Source organism: Ictalurus punctatus, chromosome 21 (genome assembly GCF_001660625.3).
Source record: "Ictalurus punctatus breed USDA103 chromosome 21, Coco_2.0, whole genome shotgun sequence".
In the NCBI taxonomy this organism is placed as follows: Eukaryota; Metazoa; Chordata; class Actinopteri; order Siluriformes; family Ictaluridae; genus Ictalurus; species Ictalurus punctatus.
This window is the reverse complement of record NC_030436.2, coordinates 1711168-1733352: the sequence shown is the minus strand read 5'-3', so window position 1 is coordinate 1733352 and position 22185 is coordinate 1711168. Positions and strand designations below refer to the sequence as shown.

Sequence of the window (22185 nt, the reverse complement as noted above, 5' to 3'; positions counted from 1 at the left end):
GTAGTTCTGATCATATGGATGCCACAGAAAAGCATAAGGTCCCAGAATTCCTTTTTTTTTCTGTATTACTGTATTGTTCAAAACTTTGGTTAAAAACAACTTTGGTAAAACATTCACATACGAAAACCCTGTTAGAGTGTTATGGAATTTGTGTTATATTATGGTGTATTTTCAACATTTATTGACAGAATTCAACTGCTCTTGAATTCTGACTTTCATCATACAGGAGTTTTCAGTCAGCTGATCATCTGTTCCTTCCGCAGTGCAAACAAAGTCAGAATGTCTGTGGTAACTGCCCAAAAGCTACAGATGTGGAAGAGACAGATTAGGTTGGAAAATGCTGGAGCATTCGTTTAGATCATTTAAACACCGCTGCAATTTCTGTCTGTTGAAATAGGACAAGGGGCTATATTGTGACATGTTCATGATTACTATAGTGTAGAACAGTGATAGATTAATTTTAGATCATTTGTATTATATTTGTATAGCACTTAACAAGATAAATTGTCACGTAGCGGGTTTACAGAGATCTGGATTTAGATCTGAATCCCTAATCATGTGCCTTGGGTGATCGGATCACAAGTGCTCAGTCGTGATGGATAGCCATTCACACCTGGCCTTTTCATGTGTCTCAATTGGGTCTTCAGTGACCACTTGTAATTGCATTTCGTGACTAGAGAAGGTTGCCAAATCTGCCAAAAAAAAAAGACCACTTCAAAAACAGCTACAACACCACTAGCCTAATATTAAAATTCCCCCAAAGTATTTCATTTAGCTTGTTTGTCAATATTAAATGGTTTACGTGTAAGTTCATTTTCTTTAACCTCAAAGGCTTAAAGCAAAAGATTACATAAGTGACATTACATGAGTGGGCGCACGGTGGCTTTTTATCGATTCCCACCGTGGACCTGTGTCTGCGGAGTTTACATGTTCTCCCCATGCTGCGGGGGTTTCCTCCGGGTACTCCGGTTTCCTCCCCCAGTCCAAAGACATGCACGGTAGACTGATTGGTGTGTCTAAAGTGTCCGTAGTGTATGAATGGGTGTGTGAGTGTGTATGTGATTGTGCCCTGCGATGGATTGACACCCTGTCCAAGGTGTACCCCATCATGTGCCCCATGCTCCCTGAAGGATAGAAGATGGAAAGATGGATGGATATTACATCAGTATGCTGCACACAAATCAATGCAGAAAGAATGTCTAATGTCAGCTGCAACATCGCAAACATATTTTCACAACACATCAGATTTTCATATGCGTTTGCAGTTGGGACAGAGATTTCAAAGGCTTTGTCTTCCATGGACTACAATGTTGTGATCAACCACAGACTACCTGCAGGTATACTTCTGCAGCCTGACATGCCTGCTCACAAAACAAACCGGATAGAATCCAGTCCAAAATACACACAGCTTGTTCCAGTGGGTGGAGGAAACAAAACTTATTTCATCAGTGCAATTTGTTGGAAAGTCTTTCTTTGTCCCCTAAGCACTGCATTGAATGAGTGATTCTGCAACCGACAGTTGCTCAGATATTTGTGTCTCCTGTGTATTCTCCCAAGCCTTTCACACATTTCAGAGTTCTGGTTTGACGTAACACATACAGAATGCAGTTAAATGGTTTCATGGATGAATGAATTTCCAGTTCTCTTGATTTGGTTTGTGTCTCCAGGAACTCATCTGTAAAGCAGATGGTAGGAACACAAAATGGTTTAGAAACCTAAAAAAAAAAAAACAACAACAACAAAAAAACAATTGATGTTTGAATGCTACAGATTTGATCTTTTCCCACACAAAAAGAGACAGAACAGCTTCATGAGCTATGAATATATTTCAGTATTTGTCGGATGTATTACTGATCTCTAAGCACTACAATAATAATAAAAATATATATGAATGACGACACATTAAGAGGTTCATTTTATTTTTTCTAAACGCTCCATGTTGGACTAACTGCATCGTGTTGACCTCAGTCTGACCTTTCCCTCTGAAAAACTCTGGATTTAACTTGTCTTAAAGTTCTGTGATGGGTAGTTTCTCCTGGGGTGGACACAAGAGGCTCATTAGTACATGATGCATTCTTCTTTCAGCAACAGATGGTTCAAACCCAAACGGGATTTTCTTCTAGCCCTTTGATATGGGCTGTCCCAAATGTATGATTTCACAACATTCTAGAGATTTCTGACTCGAATTTTTAAACATGAACCATTACAGCTACAGTAGCTGATATTGCGTCAATTATTTCGCTGAAGGCAGCTCATTAGGGAAAATATTTCACAAGACTTTCATAGATTCATCCGCTCTTGTCTAATTATTCAATTGATAGTGTGGCTTAACATAATGCTTCAACATCTTCAATGCAGACGTCTTGTTTGAATTCGACATTAGACATTTTTCTGCGCGCTGTGATTAATGTAAGTGTGAAGAGACATTCTAAATAAAGCCCAAACGTTTACCTGTGCAGTTTTATTACAGGTTTCAAAGCTCCAGAGCACTGTAAAAGCAGAAAAAGCTTTCCAAAATGATGAAGAATCTCAGGAGACTCTGGTGTGTGTCTGGTCAACAGAGATGACCCAGTCTCAGCTTTAACACTGAAAAATGGACAAGTTCAAGCTGAGACAGCGAACTAACTTTCTCCAGACTTCACTCTGGCCAAAAAGCACTCGGAGGTTTTAACCGCGTCTTTTATTTCCATGCTCGATTTAGCAACAGAGTCAATACGCGTTTTTGCATGCTGTTTTTATGAGCCATATGGTCGCACCTTTCATTTAATAAACAATACCTATCACCTCAGCAACTTGAATGGAAGCCAGAAAGCTTTTTAATTTCATATGGGCCAAATTGTCCTCCTTTCAAGAATGAAAATCAGTTTTTAGAAATAAGCTGATTTACTTCCAAATTACCGCTATGGAGCCGCTTCTATACAAAGCCATCTGGGATAATGAAAAGTAAGAACGCTCTTTCCCTCAGCACAGCTAGAGAATATTTAAAGTATATGCACGGCAACGGAATAATGAAGATAAGGGATTAACTTGTGCTTCAGAGGAATGATAAAGCACCGTATAGGACAGCAGAGAGCACAATAGTATACATGAGTATCTCATGGACAACAGGTCATGTCTCCTGTGATGCTATCTTGTACTTGATTATTTTCGGGGGCTTTAACCCTCAGCCCCTGACTTAGGCTGTCGATCACGCCGCTTTAATCCATTATTAATATTTTTTTCTTATCAATGTTGGCTTCGTACTAAACCCATGTAAAGTGGAAAGCAGAGAACCAAATAAGTGCATTGTTGTATGCTAATATATTTTCATGATACTCGGCTTTTCAATTTCACACCCAAAAGAAAACCTTCAACGGTGTCTAGGCAAGCAGTGACTTAAGACGGATAAATAATGCATCTGTGTTAATTAAGACCAATATAGTAGACTGTTCAGTCAATGAGCTCCGTAGCTTTGTTATTTTAACACATTGTTAGCTTTCTTTGTTTAGCCATGCTCATCTCTCACATTGACCCACACTGCCATCAAGCCAGTAATGTGTGCTATTTTATCACGAGTGACACATGTCACAGCCGCTGAATAAAAGACCAATCTAACAGCAGGATTGAGGAAATCAATGTCCAGACTGCTGCTGAAGAAAGCAGTTGCATAGTTACACTTAATTGCCTAAACTAATTACTGCTTACCTACTGTTACTATTTACTGTCAATTCATTTAAACAAAGTCTTCTCAATTAATCCTCCCAGACATCCTTAAGGTAAGACACTACATGTGATAGATGTTATATAAAATAATAGACATCACAATTAATATGTGCCATGCATGTATCTTCTAATAAGTACTTCCTTTGTATGTGAATTTGTATTGCTTCTAAGCACACACACACAGCTCTGACCCGTCGAGGCATGGACTCCACAAGACCCCTGAAGGTGTGCTGTGGTATCTGGCACCAAGATGTTAGCAGCAGATCCTTGAAGGCCAGGGAATAACATTGACGTGATCTGCAACAATGTTTAGGTGGTACGTGTCAAACTAACATCCACATGGATGCCAGGACCCAAGGTTTCCCAGCAGAACATTGCAGAGATAGACATCTTTCCATAGTGCACCTCTTCTGTGGGATCGGACCAGACAGGCTAGACCCATTCATACACTACGGACACTTTGGACACACCAATCAGCCTACCATGCATATCTTTGGACTGGGGGAGGAAACCGGAGTACCCGGAGGAATCCCCCACAGCACGGGGAGAACATGCAAACTCTGCACACACAGGGCCACGGTGGGAATCGAACCCCCGACCCTGGAGGTGTGAGGCGCACGTGCTAACCACTAAGCCACCGTGTGCACTCATCTGAATATGTTCATATTTCATCATTTTGCATGTTCGCAAAATTTCATGAATGCGGCTATTCTATAAAATGAGATTTTCCATTCTGAATGTAGATGAATCATATTTTGTGCAATGTACAATGGGCTCTTTGGAAGACCACCACGGCAAATCCTTTGTACTGAGCTACAAAGCAGTTTAAAGCTCTGAAAAGATGGAGATGTATAAAAAACTAACAATAAACCACAAGTTCCTGTCGAGATGCTTCATGTCAAGTTGCTGTTGATGTAAAAACATGCACTATAAATCAACTGACTGGGATTCCTCAACTCGAAAACTGCATGTCTAGCACGAATCAAGAGGATCTAGTGTACATGCCTCGTACTCACTAAAAGAAGGCTGATGTGATCTACTTAAATAAACATTTTAAACGTGGCATACAGTATACCGACTGAAACTCTTTTTCTTGCTGTTTCTTTCTCTTTCTTCCTGACTTTTTCTGATCCTCGATGGACTATAGTACACATATCTTCCCTGCCATTGTTTCACATGTTTGTCAAAGATCTTTATCTTAATTAGTGTCAAAAATAGCAATGTGGCATCTGCAATCACCCAGCTATAGGGGAAAAGTGCACTCTATTGGCAGTTACAGCTCTTGATTTATGACTTCCAATTATACGTTTCCAAACCAGGCTCCTCACCCAGTAAAACAGGCACTCCAGACAGTAGTGATCGTTATAAATGCTGACCTGGTTTCCTAGTGCCACTGTAAAAGCAGCTTGCGTTTAATCTAGTAGAAAGCAGTTCTTAACAGCTCTTAATTGAGATTGAACAAAAGAAGGGTAGTGTCAAGCATGCTTATTTAGCCAACTGGACATACAGATAAGCGGAAAGACTCCAATGAGCTCAGGGACAGGGGAAAACTGTCTCATTGTAAGATGGCATGCAGAGTTATGGTGACTGGAAATATTTTAACTGATATTACATTTACATTACATTTATGGCATTTGGCAGATGCCCTTATCCAGAGTGACTTACATTTATCTCATTTATACAACTGAGCAATTGAGGGTTAAGGGCCTTGCCCAAGGGCCCAACAGTGGTAGCTTGGCAGTGCCGGGGCTTGAACTCCTGATCAGTAACCCAGAGCCTTTCACCACTGAGCTACCACTGCCCCATATTGGCAGTGATATTGGGCTTATTATTCATGACGAAGCGCTTCTGAATTCCAAGGTTTGACTAGTTAGAAGGGGTTCATATACTGCAGCGGTGCCTGAAAGTTTGTGCACCCTTTAGAATTGTCTATAGTTCTACATAAATACGAACTAAAACAACATCAGATTTTCACACAAGTCCTAAAAGTAGATTAAAATAACCCAATTAAACAAATGAGACCAAAATAAAATACTCTGTCATTTATTTACTGAGGAAAATGATCCAATATTACATATCTGTGAGTGGCAAAAGTATGTGAAACTCTAAGATTAGCAGTTAATTTGAAGGTTATATTAGAGTTAGGTGTTTTCAATCAATGGGATGACGATCAGCTGTGAGTGAGCACTCGGTTTTATTTAAAGAACAGGGATCTATCAAAGTCTGATCTGAGCAGTTGTTGATGCTCATCAGGCTGGAAAAGGTTACAAAATGGGAAGTGTGATGGGAAGTTCGGATCATTTTACTGACTCAGATCTTTGAATCTCCTTCAGCAAAATGAACTAATCTTTTTCCGAGTCATTTAGTTCATTTCAGCAGAATATAATTAAAATATTACATGTTAAATTCCCCAACACATCTAGGACTTATGTCACATTTGGAATAAAAAATAAACTATAGGCTGATGCAGACAAGCCCAAATTATGAGAAACAGAAATGATTAATTAATTGCTTAGTTGGATCTTCAGGCTATGGAGTCTGTACTTCACCTCACCTCCTGATCTGAGTCGTTCTTAGACGTCACATTTGTCACGTCTGTTCGCCGGAAATATAACTGATTAGTTCACATATCGAGTTTTCGGCTTCGAGTCATTCGTTCATCCCGTGACCGCCCCATAGGCTGAATGCAATCTGTACCGGGGATGTGATGTGATGAACAAATGACTCGAACACAAAGACTCAAGAGGTGAACTAATCATTTCTGTTTCCTGTACAGAATCTATGGGGATGTTGAGGCACATGCGTGGTCAACACAAAATGAACGAATCGATCTCTGAGACAACTCGTTGTTCCCGAGTCATATTAAAGATTTGTTCAAAGTAAACGAATCGGTCATGAACAACAAATCAGTATTACAAAACCATCTCTAAAATGCTTGGATTCCACCACTCCACAGTCAGACAGACTGTGTACAAATGGAGGAAATTCATTGTTTCCATTGTTTCGATGAAGACCATTGTTACTCTCCCCAGGAGTGGTCAACCAACAGTGGGGACTGGTCAATAGGGGACGCTGAGGCGCCGCCCCTACAAGTTATCCAGAGAAGAAGGCTACTTAAACATGGTAAACATCATTTAAATATATTGCAAAATAACGATGAAATAAAATTACTTAGTCATAGTATTCACCTGGTAGTCATGTTACCATTTATTAAAAAATGAAAAAAAAAATCAATTGTATTTCATTTACATCTGTAAATTGCAGGGCACCAGCCAAATAAGTGTGTATGTACATCCTTTTCAAAATAAGGTCATTCTGAATTTGATGGCTGCAACACGTCTCAAAAAGTTGGGACGGAGGTAACAAAAGGCTGGAAAAGTAAGTGTTACTAAAATGAAACAGCTGGAGGAACATTTTCAACTAATTAGGTTAATTGGCAACAGGTCAGTAACATGATCGGGTATAAAAAAAAGAGTATCTTAGAGAGGCCGAGTCTCTCAGAAGTAAAGATGGGATGGAATCTGGATGGAAGCATTTGTTGCTCTGTATATACCTTTCAGCATTGATGGTGCCTTTCCAGATGTGCAAGCTGCCCATTCCATAGGCACTAATGCACCCCCCTACCATCAGAGATGCAGGCTTTTGAACTTAGTGCTGATAAAAAAGCCGGCTGCTCCCTCTCCTCTTTAGTCCTCTTTAGTTTAGAGGACGCGGTGTCCATGGTTTCAAAAAAGAATTTAAAATCTCGATTCGTCTGACCACAGAACAGTTTTCCATTTTGCCTCGGTCCATTTTAAATGAGCTTTGGCCCAGAGAAGACCGTGGTGTTTCTGGACCATGTTCACATATGGCTTCTTCTTTGCATGATAGAGCTTTAACCAGCGTTTGTGAATGGTACGGCGATCTGTGTTCACAGGCAGTGAGTTCTGGAGGTGTTTCTGAGCCCATGCAGTTATTACCATCACAGAATCAGGCCTGTTTTTAACGCAGTGTCACCTGAAGGCCCGAAGATCACGGGCATGCATTATTGATTTTCACCCTCGTCCCTCGTGCACAGAGATTTCTCCAGATTCTCAGAATCTCTTGATGATATTAGGTACTGCAGATGATGAGATATTCATAGTCTTCACGATTTTACCTTGAGGATCATTATTCTGAAATTGTTCCACAAATTGTAGATGCAGTTTTTCGCAGATTCGTGACCCTCTGCCCATCTTTACTTCTGAGAGACTCCGCCTCTCTAAGATACTCTTTTTATACCCAATCATCTTACTGACCTGTTCCCAATGAACCTCCAGCTGTTTCTTTTTACTAACACTTATTTTTCCGGCCTTTTGTTGCCCCGTCCCAATTTTTTTTGAGACGTCTTGCGGCCATCAAATTCAAAATGACCTTATTTTTTCCTTACAGTGTTACATTTCCTCACTTTAAACATTGGATATGTTTTCTGTTTTATCGTAAATAACCTACAGGTTTATGAGATCTGCAAATCATTGCATTCCGTGTTTATTCACATTTTACACCACGTCCCGACTTTTTTTGGAATTGGGGTTGTACATTATTATTTCTATAGCAACAGTTAATTCACTGGGCCTATGGCAGGTGTTCCATATAATCTAAGACTAAAAATAAATGGATTTTTTAAAAAATGTTATTTGCAAAAGCTAGCAAAACAGAAGTCTTTTTCAGTTTCTCAGTAACGTGACAAGTTGTGTTTTCTGTGTATTACTAGCAATAGAGGAAAAAAAAAAAACAGACCACTGGTGAAGGAATGAAGATGGAACTAACTTGTCTTACAGACGTTCCACAACATTAAACATAACAATAAACAGTTAAAATATGATGTGTTTTTCATAAATATATTAACAATTGTAATTGTTGGTGAATTGCTGGGGTGTAAGAGGAGTAAAACACTTTGGGATGTGCTTTTATACAATAGGAAAGCATTCATCCTTGGGGTGATAACACAACACCCTTTCACTGATTATTTTCCTATAACAGCACCCTGTGCAATGTTTATTCCTTACAAGACTATACATTTCAGCAGGGGTAAAAACCTGCCTGTGGTCCTTACACCACGTGACTCGTGGCTTTCATCTCACCTGATTAGGAAGCATCTAACTTGAGCCTCAAATCCTCAAAGAACAGTTTTAATTACAGTGAGAAACCTAAACAGTCAAATGTAATGAGGATGTAACATAACGTGACAGAAATATAGAACCTTTCACAGTTAAATGTGGACCTGATTACAGATTCAATTAGCACCTATGGAGAAAATAACTGAGCAATTGTATATGTTGCTGCATTTAGTACTATTTTGGAATATTTGTATTTCATTCAAGTATTACTGTAATTGAATAATCTTATGCAAGTAAATTTCTTATTGCTCCTTACAATTTCATTTGGCATTCAAAGTACTCTTTACAAATGTCAAACACCGTGAGATTTTTCTGTTCTTTTTCTTCACTTTTTCCTTAGATGTTACAGAATCGTACACGATGCGATGTTTCCCATATAAAAATGAAAGTTTTGTAAATTAACTAGTTATATTCTGTAATTCAGCTAGATATGTTAGCTAGCGAGTTAAGCTTTATAAATTAGGTTGTTACATTAGCTATTTGTTATCGTTGCTAATGTGTAGTGCCGGGTCCGAGTCTATCTTCGTCGAGTCTGAGTCGAGACCAAGTCCCTAACCAATCTAGTCCAATCGAGTCCAAATCCGAATCCAAAAAGGGCCGAGTCGGCTATTGTGAACTCAACGCTGAGCTTTTAAAATAATACTAAATAATACTAAAATAATAGTCCGTCTTTGTCAAGTTCCAGTCGAGACATTAACCAAGTGCTTAAGCAATCAAGTCCGAGTACAAAGGGGGCCGAGTTGGACCCAAGAACATGATTAAATTGAAAAAAGATTTCAAATTGCAATTGTGAACTCAACACTGAGATGTTAATACCACTATTACATCTTGCCATTACCATTTAATATTTTTATTTCATGTCATCAGCACCTCAACTAGTCTCCAATCAAAACATGGTTTCCTAGAAAAACAGAGGTATATATAGAACCTTTATTATATTACAAGTGTATGGAAATACAAATGAAGCTGTTTTGTTAGTGTATCACACTCTATCGTGTCCTCGAGGGTTTCAGTGATTTGATGCGTCTCCCCCACAGTTATATAGACTGAGAGAGAGAGAGAGAGAGAGAGAGAGAGAGAGAGAGAGAGAGAGAGAGAGAGAGAGAGAGAGAGAGTAGAGTTACATTTAGCAGCAGGTCATAACAACAAGCTTCATGCTTTATTACGGCTTTTAATCTGAACATGAGTGACAATAAACTCATTTCTGAACACAGCTCTGTTCTTTAATTGTTTTCATTTTAATTCCTAAAAAGAAAAAAACAATCCCTATCAGCAGGGTTTATGATATTTACTACATTTAGAAGTAAATTTCACATTCTGCATGAAATCCAAGACTGGAATCACCAGAGGCTGATGTTCAGGGGGCGATGTGACTACAATCTTCTTTCACGATGACGATACGTTTTCTCAGGTAGGTCTAACTGCAGTGTTCAAGTACCAAATACTACAGAAACTGAATAAAGCACAGATCATATAAAATACTCTTTACTGTACAGCATACAGTGATTCTTATTACATTCACTGAAGTTATTCAGTCAAATGAGTGAAGGAGGGATTTTCTATTTGTCTTTTGTTGTTTGATGAACATCACTGACAGACAGCAGCAGGTTTATTACACTGCTGTCACTTTAAGACCTGATGCACAGCTCTAATATATCGACACACCTCAATTTTTCCCAACTGTTTACATTCATTTAAGACATAACCAACCGTGTTGGAGTGAATACTCGGTCAGACCTGCATTTTGATATGATGTGTGTATTTATTTGACCGTCGAAGTGTGATAAGTTAGTAAAGAGAACTCAATTCGGTACCCACACGATGAGGCGGAATTCTGTGTGTGCGTTTCACATGTGGCACGGAGACATTCATTTCTTGTTATTTTAATTTTATGCAGACATCCCACCCTGCATCCCCATCTCACCCATATATATATATATATATATATATATATATATATATATATATATATATATATATATATATATATATATATATATATATATATATATATATATACATACATATAGTGTGTATTGCATTAAAAAAGCAAGGTGTGCAGCGTAGAACCAGTCCAGTGCAAAACCCAGGCCACCCTATGCCACGCTTACCCTGTGTGTGTGGGGGTTGTTTTTTGTTTTATTTATTTATTTTTTAATGTGATGCATTAAAAAAGCGAGGCATGCAGTGCAGAACCAGCCAAAGGCAAGAAATCCTGGCGAAAGAGTGCGGGGGAAAATGGCAGGAAGGCACAAGCACAAAGCCCCAGGCCCCAGGGACCCAGACCACACCCACCCACAACTAATCCCACAACCAGGAGGGGAAAAAAATAGATTATATTTTTATGTTATATACCCTATTTATACAGACTAAGAGTCAATCCAGTCTCCTTTGCTGCCGTCATATGAACCAAGAGAATTATTCTTCAGACCCACATTTCAGAATAAATAAAGAACCAGAAGACACAAGAAGAGAATAGAGAAAAAAACACAGATGTTGGTTGACAGTAAAAGGCTAAGGCTTGCTGGCTTGATACCAAACACACTGTTTTAGGTTCAATATTTCCCTTGGCCTTGCCTCAAGTGTTGAGAGAGAACATTTTCATGAGCAGAGGGCATGAATGGTCATTTTCTATTGTTGTTACATCAGTGTCCAGTCCAGAAACATGGGATTATTTCTGAGAAAGAGACCCTGAGGCAGGATGGGAATGAGATATGAGTTTGCCGCTAGTGTTCATAATCAGGATAGGATTTCATAATCAGGTTTTCAGTGGCCTGTGGGTAATGGAAGTATCGATGTAGCTCAAGTAGGGCATCCCAGCTCAGGGAGGAAACAATCCTATCCACTCATGAATCATATGAAATAATGTTTATAGGGGTGGCCCCACTGATCACCTATGGCGGACCTTTTTATATTATGAAATGGTGAACGGAATACAAAAGATAATTAAAGGTATTTAAAATGTATGAGACGTCCTTGTGTTCTTAACCTCATTAAATATCCAGAAGCTATGACGAATTATAGTGACGCTAATGAGATACGTATTTAAGAAAGTAAGTCTGGAATGCAAGTCTGGACCTGTCTTCTTGTTCTAGGAGTTTAAGGGGAAACATTTCTATGGTAAATCAACTCCTCATACCAAATATCCTATCCGTGTACTCGATCTATAATTCTGCTATTCAGGGTCACCCAGAAGAGGATGGGTTTTGGGTCTGGCTCCACTGTAGGGTTCTTTCTCATGTTGTCTCAGTGAGTGTCTTTTCTTTTCACTGTCGCCTCTGGCTTGCTCATTATGGATCTAAACCTATGTCTGGATTTCTATAAAACTGCTTCGAGACAATGTCTATTGTTAAAAGCACTATATAAATAAAATTGAATTGAAAACATTATGATGTGATTATGACATAATGCAATGTAGCATTACAGAACCCAGACTGCATCAGGGAGATATTCTAGCCTTGGCCTCACTGCTCTTCCCACCCTTTTCAATAGAGTGGAAAAGCCAGTCTTGGGCAGTCCAGTATCAACAATTAATGGCGGAATTCCAACACTACTCTAGCCTTGACCTCAATGAAGCCAACAACGAGGCGAGACCAGGATAAACTGTGACATAATTGTGACCCGAACTATTTATCAAAGGCAAGGAACCAATACACATAGACACAATGACTTACATGTATTGACTTAACTGCATATGTTTCTCATAGTGTGTGTGCGTGTGTGCGTGTGTGTGTGTGTGTGTGTGTGTGCGTGTGTGTGTGTGTTTTTCTTTTCTGACGGACAGTGCTATTGCGAGCCATGCTGATGGATATAACGGACGGGTTTGAGTCCTACATAGTTTTTTTCATCAGCTCTGAGGGGAGATATTGTACTATTTATACAAATGCTCAAGTGCATCCTAAATACAGTATGAGGTTACAAGTAGCCCTAAATTACAGAACAAGAACTGAAGAGTTGTACAGAGGGGAATAACCAATGGACAAGCCACAACATGTACTGTAAGAGAAAACCATGATAAAAGTAACACTAATCAATTTAAATAAACTTTCCTTAACTGTTCCTGTCACCTTTATGGTTCTCTAATCAGCCTTTTAATGACACGCATGATCCGACTGCGGAAGCAGCAAATTGACTCACAAATTGACCGCAGACCACAAAAGCACTATGATGACAGATAATGGTGGAAGTGTACTGATTCTCTGCATTTGTATGTGACAGAAAGAAAACACTTGCAAAACGTTATTCCAAGCACACTTTACATTTCAATTGAAAAAAAAGTAAATCTGGGCATAGTTTGTCCCAAAATATAAGTTTGGTAGTAAGTACTGACTGAATTAAATTGCCTTCCAACATGGAGTAAGCTCACACAGATTGTGTGTGGCACACTTGAAAAACCACATGTGTGGCAACCTGTGAAAAAACCTTCACACACACACACACACACACGCACAGTATATATACATATATTAGTTAGCAAGGCACATCTTTAGGCATCGTTAGACATCTTTAGGCACACTGACTCCTTACCCAACATTATTTTTGAATGGAAAGAAAGAAAGCCTAGGAAAGATTATAAAGTAACTAAACTATTTCCATGTAATTTTGGTGTAATATTGAGGTGGCAAAGAATGTTATAGGCAGTTAAACTTAATTCTGGCCAAAGCATGATTTATTATTTTTTTGCCAGAATACAACCACGCCATCAACAGTCTGTTTTTCCAGACTGCCGCACATTCAATATTACATACTGCTTCATGTGATATTCATTTGAAATGGCTTTTTCAATCTCAAGCTCTTCTGAGGATAACATGGACTGAAGCCTTTTCATCACACCCATACATAAACCCATACATGTGCACTGTTGTACTGTTGTGGATTCAATAGTCTCAGTGGATTGTCTTTAGCATGGCAGTTCATAACGCATGAAACAAAGTACCTCAGAAAAACCCTTCAAATTCAAGACCTGTTTCCAATCAGTGCATACATGTACACTGATGAACACCAAGGCTAAGCTATGGAACATGTGTTATCAGCATGAAAAATAGCTCTCCCGTCTCCCTGCACTCTGACCCAGGAGGAAAAACTACCTGTTAAAAGCCCCAAGTGTTCCTATTCTGAGAGAGTGGCTTATGTTGCGCTGTGCCCAACTGGCCCTCAACAAGATAACTAATTCCTCTGCTTATCTAGCTTGACATGAGCAACATGCACCAGGAAGACCCCATTCAACAAAGATCTTGGGTCGTCTTCTCTAAAATAAGAAAATTATAACATTAATCAAGTCTTAATGGACAGGGAATCCAATGATCTTCAGTGGGTGTGTATGAGATAAGTTCCACATGCAGGGAGGAAGGGATAATGTTTGTCTCATCGCTTTAAGAGGTCTTCACACAATTATCTGACCTTTTCATCCTAACAAGATGGATGGCTACACAGCTTAAATGCTTAAATAATGAAAGGGTTTGTATCCGAGTGAGTGAAATGCCAAATATAAATTAAAACCAGAAGATTGATTAAATCATTAGACTAACCCATTTTTGAAAGCTCTGTCTATACTATTTAGCATATTATGTGAAGGGAGTAAATGTGAAAATGGTGTGTGGTACTTCATAATGAAACTTGATCTGGGGAGTACAGTGACATTCCATGATATTTCCACTCTTGGCATTATTTGCCTGGTATGAACTTCGAAATGCACTTTGCCCCACATGCACTCAAGGCTGCAGTTTATGTGGACAAAAACTATATAGGCTTTACTTCGTATAAGCATCCTTTTAACAGATTTACAGTAATAGTATGAGTCCAAATGAACTACATGGACCGAACCTATAAACACCAATTGTTCAAAGTTGCACTTTCTGTCAATGGCATGTTTCTAACCCTCAGTATTCTGTACTAGTAGACGCTTGGAGCTCACTAAATAATTGATTAAACCAGGGGTTCCCAAACCTTTCCAGGGCGAGGCCCCCCCAAATGGCATTAACATTTGACCGAGGCCCCCTTTTGCAAGATGTCTTTAAAACACATTAAAAATACAGACTTCTGAATATATCCCCCCTTTTTTTATTATTATTAATAATTACATCTTACATCTTTACATTACATTACATTAGGAATTGATTGTGTGTGTGTGTGTGTGTGTGTGTGTGTGTGTGTGTGTGTGTGTGTGTGTGTGTGTATGTGTGGTTGTCTGAGAGTGAGAAAGAGAAAACATACTAGTGGGAGGGATGGGCTTGGTGGCTCGACACAGTTTGTCAAGCCTGGCCAAATTGTTGAGGCCCCGCGGGTGCCCCCTGACGGCCCCCAAGGGGGGCCGCGGCCCCCACTTTGAAAACCACTGGATTAAACCACTGGGCTGAGTGGTTAAATACACTCAGTGATGGCTGGTTATTAGATATTAGATGGTATATCCTAAAATCTAATATCTATCAGTAGCAATTCTACTATAATGGTCAGTGATGACATAATAAGAATGAAGTGGGGCAAACTTTTACACACACACACACACACACACACACACATGTAAAGGCAGATACGCAGCTGCATACTTGAAGGTTTCAAGACCATAAAGACCTACTGGGTTCATGCCATGTTTCTTCGGATTACCAAACATGGTAAGCAGACAAGTTGTAATTACGCATAGACATAATTTATACACAGGTGCAATCACAGGTGTTTAGATGTGATGCAGATGTGATGAGTACTGCCTAGCCAATGCCAATCAGCAATCAGAATGCCTTAATTAAATTCTTCTTGATAACGTCTCGATGTTGTAGACACTTGTTCATTATAAACAGTGATTAAAAGAGATTAAGGACTAGCCGCACTAACAGAGGTAATTGTGAAAGGCCACAAAACAGTGGCATTTTCGGTCCATTTCCCAAATGCTTCCATTCCACAATAAAATGTACAAATGATTCAAATGCCGTTTTTCATAATAAATAAATAAATAAATAAATAAATAAATAAATAAATAACCGTAAAACATGCTTTCTCGCATGTCCAAGGATAATTTGTGTCCTATACAAAGCAGAATATACAGAAAAGAGCGTCACAGTACTTTCCACCATCCTGGAATTGTGGAGGTTACACGACAATCATCCCTTACTTATCCACTTTCTGATACCTGAAGATGTGTTTTTGGTGTTTGAAAACACGGTTGTAGTGTGGATAGAAAAGCAAACTTAATCGAATCATGTTAGTGTGGTCTAGGCATTAAGTAAGTGTGTACTCACCCTCATTGGCTTGTGTAACGGAACTGAGCGTGTTGTTTTTCTCTTCCCTTTCCTCCTTCTCTTCTTCTTCCTCCTCCTCTGCAACTTCAAACAGACTCTGCGACTGTTTGTTTACAAGCTGTCCGTTCTCTTCCTTCACTCTCAAGACTGGCTGGATGGTTGGGCTGAATATGACAGGAGAATTTGTATACAGTTCTGGTTTCCTCTTTGGTTTGGTTTCATGCTCTTCTAAAGGTCTGTCAGGTGCTGCTGAAGATGCATTATCACTGTATGAGATGCTTTGGACAGTGGGAAGAGCGTCTTTTTCCTGTTTCTCAACAGTTTTATCCTTCGCATGGTTTTTGACACTCTCTGTGACATTATTTAATGAGACGTTTTGCTCTTTTGTGTTCACCTCTTCTTGCGGTGTGCTGTAAAATTCCCCAGTTTCCGGTGTGTTAAGGTGAACTTGATCTGTTGAAAAACTGCCCCCAGTAGCCTGCCATATTGTTGTCATCTGTGTCTCCTCTGTAGTTTGAGGCATAGTTGGAACTGTAGTCACTGGAGAGTCAGTGACTATTTCACTGAATGTAGTGTCTTCATATAAATCAAACTCATTACTGTCAGTGGTTTCTTTAAAGGTCTTCTCTGACGCCTTCCTCAGGTTGTTTCCGTCACTTTCCTCAAGAACCTCTGTGTTGCTATTGTCTTTATAGGGGCCAAAACTCTCATTTACAGTGGTGTCTCTATCTCTGTAAATAGAGAATTGTTCTTCATGTGTGGGATCTCTAGAGCTGGGGATTTTCTCTTTGTTGGAACTAACGTTAGGAGTTTTAATTTGCGCTCCACTAATGTTGTCCAAAGTGTTTTTTGTAGAGTTCACTTTATGATGACTATATTTTGCCTCTTCTGTCCTGTCTTCATGCAAGAGGATCCATGGTCTGTCTGTTGTTGCTTCACGAACACCAAATCTCTCTTTAAGCTCCTGCTTGGTTCCTCTAGCTTGTTGGGAAGAATTGTTTTCCAGATCAGAAACTGAGATAATATAGGATTCCACTGGAGAGGCTAGGTCATGCCGAGGTTGCTTTGAGGAATCTATAGTAGGGTAGTCATAGTCCTCCTCCTCCTCTTCTTCTTCTTCTTCATCCATGTCACTTGCAGTTGGTTTGAATGGAGGCAGACTGTCACGGTATGACTGTGGAAAAGGTTTGGAGAAGGGACTCCTTGAGCCTTGATGGTTGAAAAGATTTTGGATTTTATTTTCACGTCTCCATGGTGTGTTTTCCTCTGTGGTAGTTGCAAGCATGGGTTTATGGACCTGCCTCAGATCACAGTCTAGGATCGGGGAACACATTAAGTTGCCTCCATTATTGGGGCAGTGGCAGACTTGGCAGACTTGGTCCATGCGGAATGAATGCCCAGCCTCATACTTCTGCCCCTCATACACGCAGCCTATCCGCTCACACTGAATACACCCATCTGCAGGCTCCAACACTTCAATGCAGTTAGCAGGAAGCTCAGGACATGGAATAAAATGGCAACTGATCCGCCCGCCGCCCTGTGGGCAAGAGCACTCTGTACTTCCAAAATCCACAAAGTAAGATTCTCCCTCAGGCACTCGGCCAGATCTGAATCCAGCATTAACACAATCATAGTACTGGTAGCCTTCACATGTGCAGCCAGTTTGTAGACAAGTGGCACAACAGGCACCATTTTCCAAAACTTCCTCAATGCAGTTGTTAAGCAGTGGGCACTCCACTCCAGTGCAGTCTTTCTGACAGAGACTTTCACTCACACATAGCAAAAGCAGTAAAAACAACAGCCTCATTATGACCAAAACGGTTGCCAGTTATTCAAATATGAATGTATATTAGTTTTAGTATATTAGATAATGCTGGGTACTGGTTCCTCAACAAGCGTGTGTCTCGTCGCATAAACCGGCAGCAGTCGGTGAAACCTAGGAGAAAGTGTGAGAGACATAGGGTGAGAAAGGGAAGGCATGTTAGGGAGTGTGCTGCAGATTTCCTTTGGAACTTTTTCAATTAGGATGAAGTCACTGGCTTAATCCATCGTTCTCAGTCTCTTAAGTTCAAACCTACAGTGGTGGACATGAGTTGTTGTTCAAACAAATGCTCCCATAATAATTGAGCTTCATGAGATTAAGTTAAAGACTTTTTCCATACTAATCAGGTATAAGTCGTAGTTTTGTAACATTATTAATATCATTTCTATGTGTGGTTGGTTTGGCAATTCTAAACATAACTGTCATTTTCTATAGAGCACACTGTATGAAAGTCATAAAAGAAAACATTTAGGTCCTACACTTTTTAAACAAACAGTAATCATTAATTAGTTCATGAATCAATTAAAATATATATTCTTATCACGATTTAATTGTGAACAAATTGATCATTAAGATCGACATCAAAAATGCATCCATTCCAAAAAAAAGTATTATTAAGCAAAACGTTAACCTTTAATGTAACATACTCACTAAACCTAATCTTTTTTTGGACCACATTTTAAACCCAACTGAAAATTACCACCAGCATCAACATTTTAAATCCATTTTGGCTCCTTTACTTAGTGTTTTTCACCATAGCACCCTACATGGTTCTTTGAAGAAACCCCCAAAGGTTCTGTGTAGAATCCTATAACAGGGTTTCCCTTTCAAAAACATTCCAAGTAGATCCCTATAGAAAGCTACAACTGTTCAGTGTTAGAGGAAACTCTAAATAACTCATATATATATATATATATATATATATATATATATATATATATATATATATATATATATATATATATATATATATATATTCTAGTTTGCTGATGAGGTGTTATATGGAGTTTAACATAATAAAATACTTTTACAAAATAATTAAAGTGTGCCGATTTTTCTGGAATAATGTCAGGTATGGCAAGTGAAGCTTTGGACCACCATTGAAAATGCAAAGAAAGCTTTTGCCAGTGTTTAGTTAAGCTGCTTTTGTATGGAGCAGCTCTGCCCTAAGACTCATCTGGGGAACAGATTCTATTTTTTCTGGAGACTTTTCAAGCCCTAAGGATCCGAACTTTCAGATTTCTGTCCAGATGAAGAAAAACAGTTTTAGAGTTCCCAAAGCAATGTCAGAACTAAGAGTCTACCAAACAGTTTATCCAAAGACATTAGGCATGAAAGGGTGGACATTCTGCTGCAGAATGACTGAATGTACGTCTACACACACTGTATAAACTTGTGTTCATCTGGGTGAAATATGTTAAGCAGAGTCTGAATTATTCATAAACGCACGATGTCACGTTAAACTACATTTTTTGTTCCAACATGAAGAGTAGTGAGAAAATGAAAAGGGTTAAATACTAAAGTACGTCTTGCCTAGCCTACACGGACAGATTTTTTCTTAAGATAATGACGTTTAGTCAACATGCATGGACACTTTGTAAGCACGTCAGTGCTGCAGTGAGACTGCAATGTCTGCAACACTGTCACTTGTCTCTCACTGTGACTGCATGCATTTGGAGCTGAGTTACGTGATAAAGAATGCACAGTGCCCTCCACTAATATCGGCACCCTTGGTAAATACCCCCAATTTCCTGTTCCTATCACGCAGGTGTACTAAATTGTTTTTGGATATCCATGAGAGATGATATTTTTGTGAATCTTTTGAACAAAAGCTCAAAAGGTTAAACCAAGACAATTGTTCATAGCCTTCTTTGCTCATGTTTATGAGCGGAGGGCTCTGTATGTTTGTTGTGATTTTTTTTTTTTTTTTTTAAATCACATATATATTCTAGGTTTTTTTTTCCTTCTTTTTCTTACATATGTACACTTACATTACTTACATTATTCTTACACATACGCTGGCATTGTTTTGTGCAGCACTGTGATATCAAGACAACACACACCATCTTGAATCCTCACAAACTCATTCATAACACTCACTAATAAAAAGTGAGGAAGTTCCACCCACAAGTGATAAACCAGGTGTTCGAAAGTGACATTCATTTACCATCCAGATGTGTCCTTAAAGACAAAAGTTTTCACCTACCTAGAGAAGCCTGTGCAGAGGGAGCTCGCGTGCTGCCAGTCCTGTGCAAAGTTCTAAACAGGGAGCTGATGTGTGTGTGTGTGTGTGTGTGTGTGTGTGTGTGTGTGTGTGTGCGTGTGTGTGCGGAGCTCCAGCTTACACAATACACACAGCTGCACACCACGACCCCTCTAACTAACTCACTCGAAGGGGAGGGACACAAGTTAAAGAGCATTCCCTACTGTACATTTTCAGCCAAGAAAAAGAATTCAAGTCATGCTCTTTAGAGCTGAAATACCGCAGGCTGGTTTATCAGAAGTTAACAAGTTAGCAGAGGGGCTTCACAGACCCGTCGGTTATCTTTTCCCTCAACACAACTGCAGTGTTTGACAAATGTACCAAACAATACTCACTGTGACTAGTATAAAAACAGTATATTAAACCCGAGGCATTTCATTCTGAAACGCCCAAAAGTCTTGCCAGGTTAAATCAATCCCAGTCTAACTTCACGACTACCATTTTCACTAAACCTGTGATGTTTGAATGTCATCATTTTTTTATCCACTGACACAATATAGGATCATTTGGCAATCGAGGGCGGGGGTTGTTGTTGGTGGTGGGAGGTGGGGTGTTGTAGAATCAAATGTCAACACAGAGTTTTGGAAAACAATATGGCCATTTTTTTTCTGCCAATTAAACACACACAATGGCAAATAGCCTACAGTCAATTTGCCTAAAGATGTCTAAAACTTTGCCTGCTAAGTCTCTCAGCTCAGTTCAGTTTGTAATCAGGTACCAGCTATCAAAACGTCTGCGATGCATTATCAACATCAAAACAAGGGGGAAAAAACACTTTCACACTCTACAGATGGCCGGATACTCTGAAGATAAAGTTTTAAATATAGTGCCTTGCAAAAGTATTCATCCATCCATTCATCCATCTTCTATACCGCTTACTCCTTTTCAGGGTCTCGGGAACCTGGAGACTATCCCATGGAGCATCGGGCACAAGGCGGGGTACACCCTGGACAGGGTACCAATCTATCACAGGGCAACAATCACACACACACTCACACACCCATTCATACACTCCGGACACTTTGGACACGCCAATCAGCCTACCATGCATGTGTTTGGACTGGGGGAGGAAACCGGAGTACCCGGAGGAAACCCCCGCAGCACGGGGAGAACATGCAAACTCCACACACACAGGGCCACGGTGGGAATCGAACCCCCGACCCTGGAGGTGTGAGGAGAACGCGCTCAAAAGTATTCAGCCTTCTTAAAATGTATCAGATTCATCTTGTATTCAACAGACCAGAACTGACTAAATGAAACAGCGTTCATTTTACCAGTGATGTAAGAATGAACAGAGACTGGGCAAGTGAAAAAAAGACGCGTGTTTAAATGCAGGGAGTGACTTTTACCTCAGGTGATCATGTAGAAACTCATGTGGGTGATGCTGATAATCAAAGTTGGGCTACTGATCGAAAAAAGTTGTGAGTTCAGATTCCAGCACTGTCAAGCTGCCATTTCTGGGCCCCTGAACAAGACCCTTAACCCTTAAATGGCCCTTAAATGTAAGTCGCTCTGGACAGGGGCGTCTGCAAATGCTGTACATGTAAACACACTGTGTGATTTCCCACTGTATCTGTGGAATTCTCTAAAGTTTGCGGTAATGTCTATCCATTATGATATAATTGAACAGTAATGTTTTTCCATTTCATTATATGCACACTGATCAGTCATAACAACACCACTGACAGGTGACGTGAATAACATTGATTATCTGGTTACAGTCGCACCTGTTAAAAGGTGGGGTATATTTGGCAGCAAGGGAACAGCCAGTTCATAAGGTTGATTTGTTGGAAGCAGGGAAAATGGGCAAGCATAAGGATCTGAGCGACTTTGACAAGGGCCAAATTGTGAAGGCTAGACGAATGCGTTAATCTCCAAAATGGCATGTGTTGTGTGGTGTTCCTGGTATGCAGTGGTTAGTACTTACTAAAGTGGTCCAAGGAAGGACAACTGGTGAAATAGCGACAGGGTCATGGGCACCCAAGGCTCATTGGTGTGCATGGGGAGTAAAAGCTAGCACATCTGGTC

The 22185-nt window shown here is 39.7% G+C and overlaps 1 protein-coding gene across 5 annotated transcripts in view; it reads right to left on the bottom strand.

The window, feature by feature from the left end:
* fbln2 (fibulin 2) overlaps window positions 1-20242 on the bottom strand; it is a 78495-nt gene extending 58253 nt beyond the window's left edge. For all 5 annotated transcript variants that reach the window (XM_017450517.3, XM_017450518.3, XM_047149624.2 and 2 more), the window contains exons 1-2: window positions 20101-20242; window positions 16073-18008 (exon numbers count right to left, since the gene is read on the bottom strand). In XM_017450517.3, the coding sequence (XP_017306006.1) occupies window positions 16073-17879 (1807 nt within the window). In that variant the 5' untranslated portion in view covers window positions 17880-18008; window positions 20101-20242. The remainder of the gene's footprint in view (window positions 1-16072; window positions 18009-20100) is intronic.
* Window positions 20243-22185: the final 1943 nt, after the last annotated feature.